Source organism: Zosterops lateralis (genome assembly GCF_965231275.1).
Source record: "Zosterops lateralis genome assembly, chromosome: 31".
NCBI classification, from domain to species: Eukaryota; Metazoa; Chordata; class Aves; order Passeriformes; family Zosteropidae; genus Zosterops; species Zosterops lateralis.
Window position 1 is genome coordinate 1,462,486 of NC_139791.1, and position 17,279 is coordinate 1,479,764.

At 53.1% G+C, this 17,279-nt stretch overlaps 2 protein-coding genes across 3 annotated transcripts in view; one reads left to right on the forward strand and one right to left on the reverse strand.

Moving 5' to 3' along the window:
- LOC310920622 (olfactory receptor 14A16-like) overlaps positions 1-17,279 on the reverse strand; it is a gene marked incomplete at its 3' end in the record, with an annotated part of 597,990 nt that overhangs the window by 94,093 nt on the left and 486,618 nt on the right. The gene's annotated exons all lie outside the window — the stretch shown is intronic.
- Positions 10,045-10,977, forward strand: LOC310920805 (olfactory receptor 14J1-like; the record flags this gene model as incomplete). The annotated part of the gene is made up of 1 exon (XM_083880860.1): positions 10,045-10,977. The coding sequence occupies one exon, from the start codon at positions 10,045-10,047 to the stop codon at positions 10,975-10,977; it is 933 nt and encodes a 310-aa protein (XP_083736986.1).

A 17,279-nucleotide genomic window follows, 5' to 3' on the forward strand; every position in this document is an offset into this window, starting at 1 on the left:
ATGAAGAGGCCTCTGGAAAAGTAAAATTCATCAGCAACTTCCAAGTGGCTGAGGATCCATCCTGATCAGAGCAGCAATGAACAGAAATGGGCAGAGCTTTGTGGCTGCCCCAGCTCTGGGATGGGCCCTGGGCCTGGAGCAGGAACAGCTCCTGAGGGCCACAAGGGCACAAGGGGCTGTTGTGCTGGCCTGGGCAGATGGGATGGCAGCAGGGGCTGCAGAGCTCTCAGGATCTCCTGCAGAGGAGAGCAGGGCACCCAGGGAGCCTCCTTTTCCTTTGGCCAGGCAGGTTCCCCCATGGCTGGGGCTGAGCCCTGTCTGAGCTGCAGTTGCTGCTGTGCCCTTGAGAGGGGCTGAGGCCGTGGGGCCCCTGGCCAGAGCAGCCTGGGCTGAGCAGAGCTGTGGGGCCAGAGCCGGCTGGGCTGTGCTGGGGAGAGGCCCTTGGTGCTGCACAGAGCTCAGGGCAGCTGGCAGAGCTGGCAGGGAGCTGGGCTGGGCTCAGAGAGCCTGGCACAGAAACCATCAGTGCCCATCTCAGCCTGGGGGAGCGTGCAGGGGCAGGACTCAGCCCAGGCCTGGTGGGGCAGGGCCAGCGCCTGGGGAAGGCATTGAAAACAGGCAAGTGGCCCAGAGAGGAGGCTGCTCTGTGCCCTTGGTGGCATGGACAGAGCAGGGAGGGGGCCCAGGACATTTGTCCCCAATGGCAGCCTCTGTCCTTAGGCGTTGGCAGCCCTGGCTGCTGGGCCCAGGTCTGGGGGCACTTTGGCTGTGGCCCAGCTCCATCCTCCTGCGGGGCTCAGGGCTGTTCCCGGCCATGGCCAGCCCTGCCCGGCCTCTCTGCTGGCCCAGAGCCCGGCAGAGCCCGGGGCAGGGCTGTCTGTGCAGGCCCACAGGGGCCACGGGCTGTGCAGGAGCTGGCAGAGGCTGCCCAGCAGGGAGGCCATGGGGCACAGAGCCCCAAGGCTGCCGTGGGCACCACGGCACAGGGGCCGTTCCCACCCGCAGGGCTCCTGTCCTGCCCTGGGCCTGCACAGGGGCTGTGGCACCATGGCTGGGCCAGCACGGCACAAAGGGGCCACGGAGCTGCTGCTGGGGGGGGACAGCAAGGCCAGGCACAGACAGGGAATTGCTGGGCATTGCCTGGGCTGGGCAGGGCTGGCTGTGGGAAGGGCAGAGCTCCGCTGGCCTTGGTGGCTGCAGGAAAAGTCCAGAGCCCAAAGAGACTCCATGGCTGTTCCATAGACCATCACTGGATTTAATTCAGGCAGACGCTGATGAGAGGCTTAGGAAGGCTTGGAGAGAAGAGAAGCTTCACAAGCCTCAAGGCTTGTGAATGTCACCAGTTTTAAAACCAACTCCACCTGTTCAGCACACATAGTGCTTGTTCTTCAAAACTAACTGGCCAATGGAACTGCACAATGTCCATCGTGTAAGAAGTATTGGAAAGTGACCAGCTCCAGTTGTGCCATCTTTTAAAAGTCCCCTGGGCAGTCAAGTGTGATTCTGGCATCACCAACCACCAGGGAGCACCAAAGAGACCCCCAGGTCAGAAGAACACATCTGTGAAGGGAGGGGAGAATATGTTAATGATTTCAGGAAAATTATTATCCTATGTATGTTTATTCTGTCACAATCACTGAATATGTATGTGAAACACAGTCTGTAAGCAGGAACTTTCCTGTACTCTGCATGCACAGCTTTGGGAGGAGCTATTCCCCCTTATGCATCTGTCTGTAAAAAGAATGGCACTTCTTCCTGCTCTCTTGGTGTTAAGCAGTTTCTTTTATTTTTTTCTCATTTTTGGTATCAGTGTCACAAAGAACCTTCCCTTCCATGGGGTCCTGCAGTGTCACAATGGCCTCTTGGTTCCATGTGCCCCATCATGTCACAATGGTGGCCTTGGTCCCATGTGGCCCCAAAGTGACAAAAGGGCCCATTGGTTCCTTGAGACCCTGTAGTGTCATAATGATCTCTTTGGCTCTGCAGTGTCACAACTGGAGTCCTGGTTACATGAGACGCCAAAGGGTCACAGTGGATCCTTGTTTCCCTAAGGGTTCACTGTGTCACAATATTCTCATCAGTTCACTCAGGCTCCACAGTGTCCCAATGGTCTGTTTGGCTCTGCAGTTTGAAAATGGCCCTTGGTTCCATGAGGGCCTGCAATGCCACACTGGCCCTTGGTTATACAAGGATCCCCTTTGCTTTCACAAGGCCCTGAAGTGTCATAATGCCTCCTTTGTTCCAAGAGGCCCTGAAGTGTCACAATGACCCAGCCCAGCCCATTCTGGGTGAGCCCCATGGCAGTGCCTGCTCTGGGCTGCTCCAGCACTGGGTGCACTCACCCCACAGCCCTGGCCCCTTTGAAGGGCTCAGCAGCTGCTGAGGGGCAGAGAGGGAGGTCAGCCTCCACATCAGCCCCAGGGCTGGAGCTCCCCAGGGCAGGGGAAATGGAGCTCAGGGACAGTGCACAACTCCTGCTCCTGGCTCCAGGAGATGCCCAGCACAGGCTGCCTCTGCCCACCCAGTGCCAGCCCCTCTCCCCAGGCCAGCACAGCAGCCCTGGGCAGGGGAGAGAGGGGCCAGGCCAGAGCTGGTGCCTGCAGCAGCAGCTTCCTCTGCATTCCTCCCTGCAGGCACAGAAACACTCCCTTGCTCTTCTCCCTGGACATCCCTTTCCCCAGCTGGGTGTGCCCTGGCTGCCTGGGCTGCCTTGTCCTGCTGCCCCAGCCCTGCTCCCCACAGGGCCCTGAGCTGGCTCTGCTGCTCGGGACACACCAGGTTCTGCTGCTGTCCATGGCCGGGACTGCAGGGAAGCAGCAGCTCCAGGGGAAGGCGTGAGAAAGGCTCTGGGCACTGAGGCTGAAAGGGGCACCCCAGGGTGTGCAAGTACTTTGTGTGGGAGCTGAGCTGGTGACCCCTTGAGCCCTCCCAAGTGCTGGGGCTGCACCTCCAGCTCCAGAGATGGGACAGATGGGAGCAGAGACAAAGAATTCCTGCTGCATTCTTTATTGTGTTTGCTTCTACAGGTGTCCTGGATCCATCTGTAGAGGAGGTGTTTTGTGTCAGATAACACTGTGGAATAATAGGAACATTTTTTAGCTGAAAATAATATTCAATGCATAATGCACAACAAGAAAAAAAGACACATATTATCAGAAAAGCATCTGAATTTTTCAGAGGATGACAGATTCATTGATATTCCAGTAGTCAAACCCATTCAAATACTTTGCTCAGGGTTTTCTTGAGATGAGAGATGACCACCAGAGGCCAAAGCCAGCCAGAGCTCTCTGTCCTGGCAGCTTTTGTCTGGGAGAACCCTTGCATATAAGGAATTTTTAAGGGAGATTATCAATTTTGGCCATGGGACCTAGAAAGACAGAGGGTTCATTTCCATCCCATGGTGACTCATAACTTTAATGGACATGTGATTCTAAAAGAGTGACCTTAAATACAGGTGCTACATGTGTATTACAATTTAGCCATTAGCATAACACCCACCCCAAGTTTCCAGATTTACTCCTTGTTTTACCTATCCCTGCACTCTTGAGCCAGATGTCTTCTACTTATCTTAGAACCATCCCTGCTGGGAAAGCAGGACCTGCATGCCTTTTTACTGAGTGAAAACTTCACAGGCACAGTAAAAGTTAAATTAACCCTTTTGGTATCAAGCCCAAGGCTGTGTGTGGCCAGGCAGAGGCAGGCAGGAGGCAGAGCTGTCAGCAAAGGAAGGGCCCAGCCAGGTGGGGCAGCCGGGGGATGACGACAGCCTGCAGGGACAGAGGCGCAGGGCATGGACACCGTAGGACAGCCTGGGCTGCACAGGGCACAGGGATGGGCAGCAGCTGCAAGGCCCTGACACAGCCAACTCCTGCAGCACTTGGGCCATGGCTGCTGGGCCTGGGCCTGAGCCATGAGCAGGAGACAAGTGACCCTTGCAGCCCTGGGGCCTCATTGCCTCCCTGGCCCTGCTCAGCAGCCTGGCAGGGGCCGCCCCATGGTCCTGCCCTTGGCATTGCACATCCCCACATCCCAGTGGCCTGGGAAGAGCCCTGAGCACTGAAGGAGGGACAGGATGTGCCTTGGCAGGGGCTGGGGCTCAGGCCTTGGCCCTTTGCATTCCTGAAACACATCCGGGTTTTCTCAACACCAGAGACACCTTTGCCTTGTTTATCCCCACCTGTCATCACTGCCTGCAGTGTTCTGCTCTAATTGGAACCTGGGGATACTTTGTCAGTCACATTCCTCAGTGGGACCCATTAAAATTTCAGGAAATTTTGGAGTTTCAGTTTAACTTTGAGTCCTTGAGAAGTTTTTTAAACACTCTCTGGGACTGAGTTGAATGTGAACAACACCAAATCCATGGGAGGGTCATTAAAGTCCTTGTGCTTTGACTGTTGAGCTTTGGCTGTTGAGCTGGGCCAGGTTCCTGGCACAGAGACAGCTGCAACCAAGAAAACTTTCAGAAAGACATTTCTCCTGAGAAAAAATCCTTGCCAGATGGGGCATCTGTGTTATTTGCAATGTGGACTCAGAGTGAAAGTTTACAGTGGCATAACAACCTTTTCTCTTCCCTTCTCATTAATTGTTAACCGTCTCTTTTTTGTTTGTTTTGCTTTAGTTTTGCTCTTAACACTATAGAACATCATTCTCTTATGTGGAATATTAGCTTTGGCACTTATGCCTATTGATATCTATGGGTATGGAACTTATGCCTATGGAATATTAACTTCTGAAAACAATATATATGTTTCACCAGCAAGTAAACACATTGAACTGAATAATAGAACTAATCTGTCTCTAGCTCCCACTGCTGCTCTAGTAAATTCTCTTGTTCCTTTTTCAGTTTTTGTTACTTTTGTCTTCTGCAATTTCAGGTCTTCTGTCATCTGAAGCAGCATCTCTGCTGGCTGCTTCTCTCCCACTTGTTTTCATAACATTTCTTCACTTCGAGTATGGTCACCTCCTTTTTTTTTTTTTTTTTTTTTTTTTTTTTTTTTTTTTTTTTTTTTTTTTTCCTTTATTTGGTCACTCCAAGCCTTTTTTACGTTCCTTTTGTGCAGCTCTGTCTCCACCTCTCAGAGCTCTGCTGCCACTTCCAGCTCTACGGTGTTGCCGCCAGCACTGGCACGTGCCGCCCCAGGATCCGCAAACTGCGGCTGGACCTTGGGGTCGGTGTCTCATAAGTCACCCGGACTCTCAGGCTCTCAGGGCTGCCTACATTGCTTTTAGGCTCTCAGGTCTGCCTGGCTCAATTCTTCAGCCACTTGGTCTGCCTGGCTCAGTTCAGCTGGGCTCCACCATCTTACTGCTCTTAGGTCTGTAGTCATCTGCCAGGATCAGGTTGGGGTCCCCCTTCAATGTCAACCAATCCTCATAGGGAGCACCAGCTGATGGTGGAGTCACGACTGATGCAGGCATCATTCCATTATTATCTAAAATGTCTCATACCTGTCTCTCTTTAGCCTACCCATGGGCAGCTCCACGGAGCCTTCTGACTCCTTCTCTCTTTCTGCTCTCTTCCTGCTCTCTTCCTTCTGCAGGACTGGCTCTTTCCTGTTCCTTGCATGACTGCCTGACCCTTGCTGTCCCTCACACAGCTGCTTGACCCTTCTTCCTCATAGCACAGCCTGCAGACTCCAACTGACTCTCAAGCAGCTAACTCACTGTTTTATAACACTCATTGGACATAGCTGGGGTCTATTAGGGGAAAGATGTTCCCACTCTTGGTAATCAGTACAGCTGCATTATAAGGGGTGAGATTGCCTTCAGCACTATATCTAGTCTCTTTACAATCTGTCCTCCCACACCAAGGAAAATCTGTGTACAGTACAGAACCTCATGGAACTACGGGTCCATTGTGACACAGCAGGGCCACAGAACCAAGGAGTGCTTTGTGACGCTACAGAATGTCATGGAATCAAGGTGTCCCTGTTACACTACTGAACCTCATGGAACAAAGGGGCCCTTGTGACACTGTGGAACCAAGGAGACTGTTGTTGGCAGTGGTAAAGCTGATGGAACCAAAAGTCCATTGTGACATTAGGGGTCCTCATGGAACACTGGAGCCCACTGTGACCTTTCAGGACCCACTGGAACCAAGGGGCCATTGTGACATTGCAGGGCCTTGTGTAACCAAGGGGTCACTGTAGCACAGCAGGGCCTGATGGAATCAAGGGGATCACAGTGACACTGGGGCTCCATGAGACCATGGGGACATTGTGACTCTGTGGAACCAAGGACACCATTGTTACATGATGGGACATCATGGAACCAAGGAGGCCATAGTGAAACAGCAGGGAAACTGCTGAGACTATAATGACACTTGAAGGCCTTGTGACACCAAAGGGCCATTGTGGAACTGCAGGGCCTCATGGAACCAATGAGACCATGGTGACATTGCATGGCCTTATGGAACCAAGGGGCCATTGTGACACTGTGTGACACCACGGAACCAATGAGACCACTGTGACACTGCAGGACTCCATGGAACTGAGAACTCATGTAACAGTGAGGAGCCCAATGGAATCAAGGGGCCATTCCATACTTCAGGGCCTCATGGAATCATGGTGGCCTTGTGACACTGCAGGGCCTCATGGAATCCTGGAGATCATTATGACACTTTGAGGCTTTGTTGGATCAAGGGGCTCTGCAGAGCCTTGTGGAACCAAGGAGCCCATTGTGACACTGCAGGTCCTCGTGGAAGCAGAGAGACCATTCTGGCACTTTGAGTTCCTGTGGAACCAAGGAGCCATTGTGACACCACAGGGCTTCACTGAACTGAGGCAACCACTGTGACACTGCCAGTCACGATGGTTGGAAGGGACCATTGTGACACTACAGGTTCCCATGGAAGCAAGGGGCCAGTGTGACACTGCCAGGCCTTGTGGAACTCAGGAGTTGTTGTAATCCTGGGGAGCCCAAAAAACCAAGGGGACATTGTGGCACTCTGTGGTCTCATGGAACCAATGGGACGTGTCATTGTGCAGTCCCATGGAACCAAGGAAACCATTTTGACACTGCAAGGCCTCATGGAAGCGAGGGGCCTTGTGACACTGTGGAACCAAGATCATTGTGATATTGCTGGCCCTTATGGAAACAAAGTTCTGTTGTGATACTATGGGGCCCCATGGAACCAAGAGGAAATTGTGATGCTGCAAGAGCCCCAAGGATCCAGGAACATGGAAAAGGTCTGGCTGGCTTGGCCTCTGGGGGCTGCCTGACTGGTCCAGCTGACTTTGCCATGTGGAGGGTTGCTTCTCATCTCCTGAAACCCTGGAGATCTGTGCCTTCCTTCCTGTGGGGAAAAACGTGTCCTCCTCCTCCAGGGGTTCATGGCCAAAACTGGGATTCTACCTCCAAATTCGATTATATCCCAGGATTTTTCCTATATGAAACCTCCCAGGAAAGACAGCTCTGCCTGGCCTTGTCCTCTAGGGCTACATCTCTTCTGCCTTCAAAACACTGGGTGGGCTGTGCTTTTGTCTCTGTGGAAAAAAACATCTTTTAAGTCCAGGCGCCCATGACACAAATTGGGAATCTGCCTCCAAAATTCTTTATATCCAAGATAGCTCCCAGACAGTAGCTGCCAAGACTGGTCTAGGTTCTCTTGGCTCCCTGATGGCCAGCTCTCATCTGCCTTTGAAACACTGAGGCTCTGTACTTCCTTTCCCATGGAAAACTGTCCTTTTTGTCCAGATGCCTCCCAAATTCCACCTCTCAAGACAAAAGCACCCAAGACAAACAGGTCTGGTTGTCATTGGCCACCTTGGAGCTGAATCTATTCAGCTTTTGAAACACTGGGGCCCTGCCCTTTCCTTCCTGTGGAGAAGAATTGTATTTCTGGTCCAGACACCCACAACTCAAACGGAATTTCACATCCAAAACTCCCTATATATCCAAGGCTGGCTTTCAGAAAAAACTGCAAGCACAGACAGGTCTGGCTTGCTTTGGCATCAGGTAAGTGCCTCTCATTTGTCTTCAAAACCCTGGGGTTCTGTATTTCTCTCCTATAGAAAAGAACCGTCTTTCTTGTCCAGGTGTCCATGGCCGCAAGCACATGACCTCAAGGACATGTATAGGGACAAAGGATCTCTGTGCTCAGTGGAGTGGAGACTGGGGACAGGCAACAAGAGCCCTGGGAGGGCTTGAAGGGCGATTTCAAGAGACTGTGGACCCCTTTGGTATAGTGGGGAACAGCCAGAAAAGAAAGAATTAATGCCAAAGACACCTAGGAAGGCCCAGATTGGGGAAAAAAAGGGAAAAGAATTTCTCTCTCAGGGCAGGGCTGTGGTGCAACACATCCCCCAGAAGGAGTCTGGAGCAGCCCAAGGCTCTGTGTGGCCAAGCAGAGGCAGGCAGGAGGCAGAGCTGTCAGCAAAGGAAGGGCCCAGCCAGGTGGGACAGCCGGGGGATGACGACAGCCTGCAGGGACAGAGGCGCAGGGCATGGACACCGTAGGACAGCCTGGGCTGCACAGGGCACAGGGATGGGCAGCAGCTGCAAGGCCCTGACACAGCCAACTCCTGCAGCACTTGGGCCATGGCTGCTGGGCCTGGGCCTGAGCCATGAGCAGGAGACAAGTGACCCTTGCAGCCCTGGGGCCTCATTGCCTCCTTGGCCCTGCTCAGCAGCCTGGCAGGGGCCGCCCCATGGTCCTGCCCTTAGCATTGCACATCCCCACATCCCAGTGGCCTGGGAAGAGCCCTGAGCACTGAGAGAGGGACAGGACGTGCCTTGGCAGGGGCCGGGGCTCAGGCCTTGGCCCTTTGCATTCCTGAAACACATCCAGGTTTGGTCAGCACCAGAGACACCTTTGCCTTGTTTGTCCCCACCTGTCATCACTGCCTGCAGTGTTCTGCTCTAAGTGGAACCTGGGGGCACTTTCTCAGTTGCGTCCCTCAAAGGGACCCATTAAAACTTCAAGAAACTTTGGAGTTTGTGTGTGACTTTGGATTCTTGAGAGATTTATTTAACTGACACTCAGGGACTCAGCACTAAAACTCCAAGAAGCTCGTTAAATTCCTTGTGCTGTGTCTGTGCTGCTGATCTGGGCTGGGCTCCTGGCACAGAGGCAGCTCCTGGCAATCAAGAAGAGCTTCAAAAAGACATTTCTCCTGAGGAGCAGCTCCTTTCCAAGCCCAGAAGGGCTGAGGGCACTGCCTGCAGGTACCTGAGAGGACTGAAGCAGACAGAGGCTTAAAGAAACTGGAAGGACAACTCTGAGATTATTCATGGAAAAATCTTCACCACTTCGGACACAGTAAGTCTGTGTCTGCAGGGATCTCCTAAAGCTGACCCAGGACAGGACTGACAGCACTGTAAGGATGGCTCTGCTGCCCTTTCTGCTTTGGGGGAGGATGTGCTCCAGAGCGGGGCTGTCCTGGGTACCGTCAGAGGGACAGGGCAGGACGGCTCCTGCTGCCAGGGACGGCTGCAGGGGCTGAGGCTGGGGCTGCAGCCAGGGGTGCCCAGGGCTGTGGTGCAGAGCAGGTGCTGCAGCCCTGATGGCTCTTGGCCAGGCCAGGGCATCTGCCACCTGCGAGGGGCAGCTCTCAGCTTCCCTGCGAGCCAGGGAGCAGAGAGCCAGACCAGCCCTGTATATCCCTTCCTTTCCAGCAACATAGGAAAAAAAAAAAAAAAAAAAAAAAAAAAAAAAAAGCAGAGAAGAGTTTATGGAAATTTATTTTGAAATTACAGCTTTGAGAAAGTCCGTTTTTTTTAAAGCTTGTTTTAAGTGCTGTCACAATGAAAGATATTTTATTAACAAATGGCCCCTGTGTGGGACCAGCAGGTCTGACTGCACTGAGGCACAGGGAGTCCTGTTTTCCCTCTGGGCTCCCCAGTGTTCTGGCTGAGAGTGATGCTTAGATGAGCCTGTAACTCAGCAGCACAAACATGAAATCAAAATTTTAGCAAAACTCCCTCACAGAAAGAGAAGTGAATTTGAGGGGGATTCCAAATACAATATATAGGATTGACTCAAATAAATGAGTTCCAAATTAACAATATCTTCTTTCAACAGTCCATGATGCCCAGAGTGAAGAAATGTCCAACAGCAGCTCCATCAGCCACTTCCTCCTGCTGCCATTGGCAGACACGAGGCAGCTGCAGCTCCTGCACTTCTGCCTCTTCCTGGGCATCTCCCTGGCTGCCCTCCTGGGCAACGGCCTCGTCATCAGCGCCGTGGCCTCCAGCCACCACCTGCACAGCCCCATGTTCTTCTTCCTGCTCCACCTGGCCCTCACCGACCTGGGCTCCATCCTCACCGCTGTCCCCAAAGCCATGCACAATTCCCTCTGGGACACCACGACCATCTCCTTCTCAGGATGTGCTGCACAGCTTTTTATGCTCATCTTCTTCCTTGCGTCAGAGCTTGCCCTGCTGACCATCATGTGCTATGACCGCTACGTGTCCATCTGCAAACCCCTGCACTACGGGACCCTCCTGGGCAGCAGAGCTTGTGCCCACATGGCAGCAGCTGCCTGGGCCAGTGCCTTTCTCAATGCTCTGCTGCACACAGCCAATACATTTTCCCTGCCCCTGTGCCATGGCAATGCCCTGGGCCAGTTCTTCTGTGAAATCCCACACATCCTCAAGCTTTCCTGCTCACACTCCAACCTCAGGGAACTTGGGCTTCTTGCTGTTAGTGCCTGTTTAGGTTTTGGCTGTTTTGTGTTCATTGTTTTCTCGTATGTTCAGATCTTCAGGGCTGTGCTGAGGATCCCCTCTGAGCAGGGAAGGCACAAAGCCTTTTCCACCTGCCTCCCCCACCTGGCAGTGGTCTTCCTGTTTCTCAGCACTTCCACCTTTGCCTACCTGAAGCCCCCCTCCATCTCCTCCCCATCCCTGGATCTGGCACTGTCAGTTCTGTACTCGGTGGTGCCTCCAGCCCTGAACCCCCTGATCTACAGCCTGAGGAACCAGGAGCTCAAGGCTGCAGTGAGGACAATGATCACTGGACAGTTTCAAAAACATTAAACTGGTTGTCAATTTCTGCAAATCACTTGTTATAAAAGTCATCTTTGATACTTCTTGTTGGTTTAATTTTGAAGGTTTTTTTTCTTTGTTCTACTCTTTAAATATTGTCTAGAATAAAGGGTAATGAAGGTTTTTGACATTTTGTTTCTCTCCATCTTCACTGTGGCCACAGACTGTGTCAGTTAGGTGCTGTGCTCTTGGTGGCTCTAAATGAACTAAAGGATTTTCCAGTGAAGGTTTCACAAGAGTATGTTTGTTCCCTTCTCTGGGGCTGCAGCAGCAATGTCAGTGTGCACAACTGGGGGCAGATCAGGGCTGGCACAGCAGCTGTGCTCAGCAGCAGCAGCCCTTGGTGTTGCCAGTGCTGCTCCCGTGGCCCTGCCCCGCTGCCCTCCTGGCCCTGGTGTTGCTGTAGGGCCTGAGGGCTCTCAGGGCTGGGCACAGGGCTGGGGGTGGCAGTGCCGGGACTGCAGCAGGGACAGGCCATGGGCACTGTTGGGGCAGCGCTGACGCCTCAGGGCAGGGCCTGGGGGCTCCAGGCTCCTTGCCCAGGCTCTCTCCAGAACACGCCCAGGCCAATGCTCAGCACAGAAAAGTCCCGTGAGCAGCCCCAGGGTGGCCGTGGACAGGCTGGGGACAAACAGCATCACACCATGGGAATGTCTTTGGGCAGCAGGATCATCCTACAAGTGCTTCAGGAATTGTCGGCAGGCTCCAGAGGCACCACAGGCCAGGGGGGCACATCTGGGCTGCTGTGTCTGGCTATTGGGCTCCCTGTTTTGGGCAAGGAGGAGGGGCTGCAGAGGCTCTGCAGGACTGACAGGATGGGCTTTGGGGCTTTGAGGAGAAGCTGAGGGACCTGGGCTGTTGGAACTTCTGAAGAGGAGGCCCAGGGCTCATCCTGCAACTGCTGCAAGGGTGGTTTCAGAGAATCACGGGATCAGCAAGGTTGGAAAAGACCTTGGAGGTCATCAAGTCCAACCTGTGCCCTGACACCACCTTGTCTCCTCTGAGCCTCCTCTTCTCCAGGATAAACAACCCCAGCTCCCTCAGCCACTCCTCGCAGGATTTGTGTTCCAGACCCCTCACCAGCCCTGATGCCCTTTTCTGGACATGCTCCAGCCCCGCCATGTTCTTCCTAAGTTGGGGGCCCAGAACTGGACACAGCCCTCAAGGTGCTGCCTCATCAGTGCCAAGCACAGGGGAAGAATCACTGCCCTGCTCCTGTTGGCCACACCATTCCTGATCCAGGCCAGGGGCTATTGGCTTTCTTGGCCACCTGGGCACACTGCTGCCTCATGTCCAGCCTGCTGTCCAGCACTGCCCCAGGTCCCTTTCTGCCTGGCCACTCTCCAGCCACTCTGTCCCCAGCCTGGAGCACTGCAGGGGTTGTTGTGGCCAAAGAGCAGGACCCAGCCCTTGGTCTTGTTCAACCTCCCATGGCTGGATTTGGGCCCTGGATCCAGCCTGTCCAGGGCCCTGTGCACAGCCCTCCTACCCTCCAGCAGATCCACACTCACACCCAGCTTGGTGCCACCTGCAAATCTGCTGATGGTGGACTCAATCCCCTCATCCAGACCATCAATGCAGTTCTTGAAATCCACGCTGGCTGGCTCTGATCCCTGGGCCATCCTGTGGCTGCCCTGTGATGGCACTCAAGGTGATCTGTTCCATAACCTCTCCAGGCACCCAGGTCAGGCTGACAGGCCTGGAGTTCCCCAGATCCTCCTTGCAGCCCTTCTTGGGAATGGGCTCACATTGGCCCCTCCAGTCCTCTGGGACCTCCCTGGGGAGTCAGGACTGATGAGAAATGATGGAGAGCAGCTTGGGGAGCTCATCCACCAGCTCCCTCCTGCTCCTAGGACGGATCCCATCTGGTTCCAGAGACACCTGTGAGCATCTGAGTGGCTCAGCAGGTCAGCATCTGCTTCCTCCTGGATTCCAGGGGGGCTCTTCTGCTCCCTGTGCCCATCTACCAGCTCAGGAGAGCACTTGTCCTGAGGACAACCTGTCTGATTGTTGAAACCTGAGGCAAAGAAGTGGTTAAGTACCACAGGCTCTTCCTCATCTTTTGTAATCATATACCCCCCAAATAAAGAATGGAGGTTTTCCTTACGCCTCTCTTTGCCATTAATTTATTGATTAAAAGATTTTTAGTATCTTTCACAGAAGCAGACAGGTTAAATTCTAATTGAGCTTACAGCTCCCTAATTTTCTTTTTGCATGACCTAACAACATCCTCATGCATTTCCGGAGTTGCCTTCCACTCTGTCACAAGGGGATACAGCCTCTTATTTTCCCCTGAGTTCCTGAAAAAGTTCCATGGGGAGCAAGGGCAGTAATTTTACTCTCTGACTTATATTTGGGCACACGGCCTGCCCCTATTTCTTCAAAATTTACATCTTGAAGTGTGGCCATCCTTACTGGACCCCATTGTTTTTAAGGGCTGTTTCCCTTAAAAAAAATCAGTACCTGATTTGGCACTCCCCAAATCTGCATCCTGAACAGGCTGAATGCTGCTCTGTCTATGTCCAGTGTAGAAGTTTTGTTGACACCCCTCCTTCTTTAAAAGAATATTTAAAATCTTAATCATTTCATTGTCACTGTACCCCAAACAGCCTCTGACCACCACATCTCCCACCAGCCCTTCTCTGTTTGTGAACAGCAGCAGACAGAGCTTTCCTTGGCAGTGGGAAGAGAAGGAAACCTCCCCAAAGTGCAGCTTGGAAGGCTCAGGCTGGAGCTGAGGAAAAAGAAAAGTCCCTGGCAGGGCAGAATTTTGGTGCAGGAGGTGTCCCAGCGTGAGGCTGGGCCATGGGCTGGCTCTGTGTGCCAGGAGCCGGCAGCGCTGGGTGCAGGGAGCCCAGGGAGGGCACAGAAATGCTGGGCTGAGAAATGCTGGGGGGACAGCGAGATGGGCGTGTGCAGCCGGCCAGGGCACAGCAGCAGCAGCACAGGGGGCACAGCCTGCAGGACACATGGCCAAGGGCTGGGCAGGGCTGGCAGGGCCACAGGCAGCCAGGCCTTTGTCCCCTGGGCTCTGGCAGCGCCTCTGGAGGCCCCACAGGAGGAACTTTCCTTTCAGGGTCTGCACTTTGCTTCTGCCTGGCCCCTCCCTGAGGAGGCTGCCAGGGCTTGCAGCTTGAGGACATTTGTCCTTGCTGCCCCTGCCATCCCAGTGCCCCACCAAGAGCCCCGAGCCACCCGCGAGGGACAGGCCCTGCTGTCCCAGCCCTGGGCTCAGTCCTTGGCCTTTCTGCTGCCTCCAACCAGCCCAGGCCTTGCTCAGCATTGCAGTTCCCTGCTCACAGCCTTGGCCTCCCTGCAATCCTGCTCTCAAGGATCTGCTCTCCTCAGTCCCTGGGGAGCCTTTGGCACTCCCTGCCCTCCCTGGGGCCCAGGGATGCTCCAAGGGACTTGGACTTTTGCTTCTGACTCCTTGAGCAGCTTCTTCAACCTTCTCTCAGTGCCTGCGGCTCCTGGACTCAGCCCCAAATCCAGCGTGGGCTTCATGAAAATACAGAAAGCCCTGAGGAGTTCTTTGTCTTCCTTCAATTGCCTTTGAGTCTCCAGGGCTTGTGCAGCTCCTTGGAGTCAGTTTGGAGTTCTCTTATGGAAGATTTCAAATTGCATGTCGTGATAAATTTTGGGTAAAAATTCGAGTATAAAATAATAACCTGATGTGTAATGGGAATAATGTTAATAAAATTGTGAAATCCAGTATAGGGCTAATCGTTTCCCCCCCAGCCTGCCAGTCTCAGTTGCAAAGACAGGATGAACATCATCAAGCTAGACAAAGACACTGGCCAACCTCGATAAGAATCACTTCTTTGCCAATGCAAGGAAGAAATTCCTTCGTGATGACGATGCCAATCTCGTCAACTCGTTGGCGATCCCCTCAACTGTCCGGCGCAACAAGCAAAATGAAATCAGCATAAGACTAACACATGAAATTGACATAAGAAAGAGTTTTTCCCGGAATGAGACAATGAGACCTGACGGGATCCGGGAAGGCCATCGAAAAGAAATTCGGACTATTCAGCCCATCCTGGACACCTGGACTGTCTAAGGGCAGAAAAACCCTATAAAATGCTAGACTGAAAGCTGCATCGGCGTGGATTTGGGAGTCTTGTACCCCGGTGCGGACCCCTATCCACCCAGCGCGGCGCTGACCATTTCCTATTTTTGTGGTTTTCTCATTTTTCTTGTGCTCAATATTTTGTTATTAATAAATTGTCTCTTATTTATCTGATATTTGCCATTGCATTTATAAAGATTTGGTGCCGTGACTTGGATCCGGAGGAAGCTGCGGGGACCTGCAACCCAGGAGGGTACCCCTGCCGAGTTCGGCGGCCTGGTGAGTGAGGAGACCCCGCAGCTCCACCCGAACCTCCGAACCAAATTTAGGAACGAGAAAGCCACAAATTAGGACAGGGGAGAGAACGGATCCAGGGGCAAAAGAGAGCTCGGGAAGGCAAAGGGCCTTCGAAAAAGCCGCGGCTTGGAAATTGCTCGTAAAACCTCTACGTGCACGAAGACATCCACGCAGGAAAAGGAGCTGTAAGTACTGCTGGTTGAGCGGGTGATCGGGCGAGTGTGTGAGATGAGATCTGATCACGAAGCGAGTGTGGACTTCAAGGTCGCATTTCCGTATTCCCGCGAGGGGAACGGTCGGCCGCGAAGGAAGCGATTTCGTGTGAAACTCTCTTACATCGCTCATCAAAACCGGGACGAGGGAAGTCTCGGGGACCGATCACGGAGTGGGCAAAAGGAGGAAGGGTACGTCCTGTTGAGCTCGGGAATTGGTAAACCCTTTTTGCCAGCGGACCAAGGTAAGGGTCCAAAAGGAATCCGAAAGGATTGAGAACCGATCAGGAACCCCCGGCACAGCTCGCTGGAGGGGTGAGTGATCAAAAAAAAAAAAAAAGCCCCATCCCCTGAAAAAGGAAAAAACACAACGCACAGGCAGAAAAAGTCGACTCGCAGGGAAATTTAAAAATTTAGTAAAAAGAACTTGCAAAACATGAGACAGAGAAAGAGTAAGCCCCAGAAAAAGACCTCAAAAAAGTGCCCCTCTGGTAAGGGAAAGGGAACCATGAAAATCCCTCGAAATAGTCTCTTGGGGTGGATGTTGGAACATTGGGGAGATTTTCCACAAAGAAAAGAGAAATCCAAGGAAAAAATGATTTATTATTGCATGGATGTGTGGGGTGGTGAAGAATTGAGGAACCACCTTACGTGGCCAGTCATGGGAACATTTGAAAGTTGGGTATGTAGTGAGTTAAATCGCTATGTGGAAAATAAGAGCCCCTCAGACCCCGAGGAGAAGGAATACGCCCGGCTTTGGTTAAACACCCGAGCGGGCTTGTTTCCAATGAAACAGAAAGGGCGGCCCGGAACCGGGACCAAGCCCTGGGAACCCCTGGACCACCTACCACCTCCCTACAATAGGTTAAATTCCCCACCCTCTCCGGAGCAAGTGGTGCCCACGGCTCCTTTGGATCCTCCAAGCCTACTCTTGGGGGCACCAGCATCCCAAGTGGGGAGCCATGTCTCTCCTCCATTGTCCCCACTGGCAGCTTCCTTGCTGCCCTCCCCACTCTTGCCCCTTCCGTCCGGTTTGGGTCCGTTGGCGGCGCCCCCGCCGATAGGCGCTACAGCCGCGGGAGCCCCTTCTGAGGTCCTTCCTGCACAAGCTTGGGAGCACTCTCATTCACTTTTGCTGCCGCCACCAGGATTGGTCCGAGCGGAGGAGAGACTCCCTTTTGCCGCACAGGCGGCAGTTCCTCCCCCGCAATCCGGGAGAGGGAGACAACCCACCGCTACCAGTTCTCCCCCTGCTAGCAGAACCCGACTGAAAGCAAGGATGGTGGGTGATGAATGGAGAGAGTGAGAATGAGGGACACAACCTACTTCCACTGAGGGAAGTACCCACGGCCCCTGAGGTAATTGGGTTTGTTAACGTACCCCTCAACACGGGAGATGTAAGGGCATTTAAGAAGGAAATGGGATGATTGTTAGACGATCCTTTTGGGGTGGCAGATAGGTTGGATGAGTTCCTAAGAAGCAGTATTTATACATATGAAGACCTGATGGCAATCCTAAGGTCTTTATTCAACAACGAGGAAAGGGAAATGATAAAACAGGCGGGTATCAGAGATTGGGACAGAAGAAACCCACAAGGGACACCAGGCGACCAAAACTGGCCCAGCTCTAGCCCGAGCTGGAATGCACAAACAGAGGACGGGAGGAGGAGCATGGTAGACCTGAGAAATATCATAATCCAGGGCATTCAGGAAGCC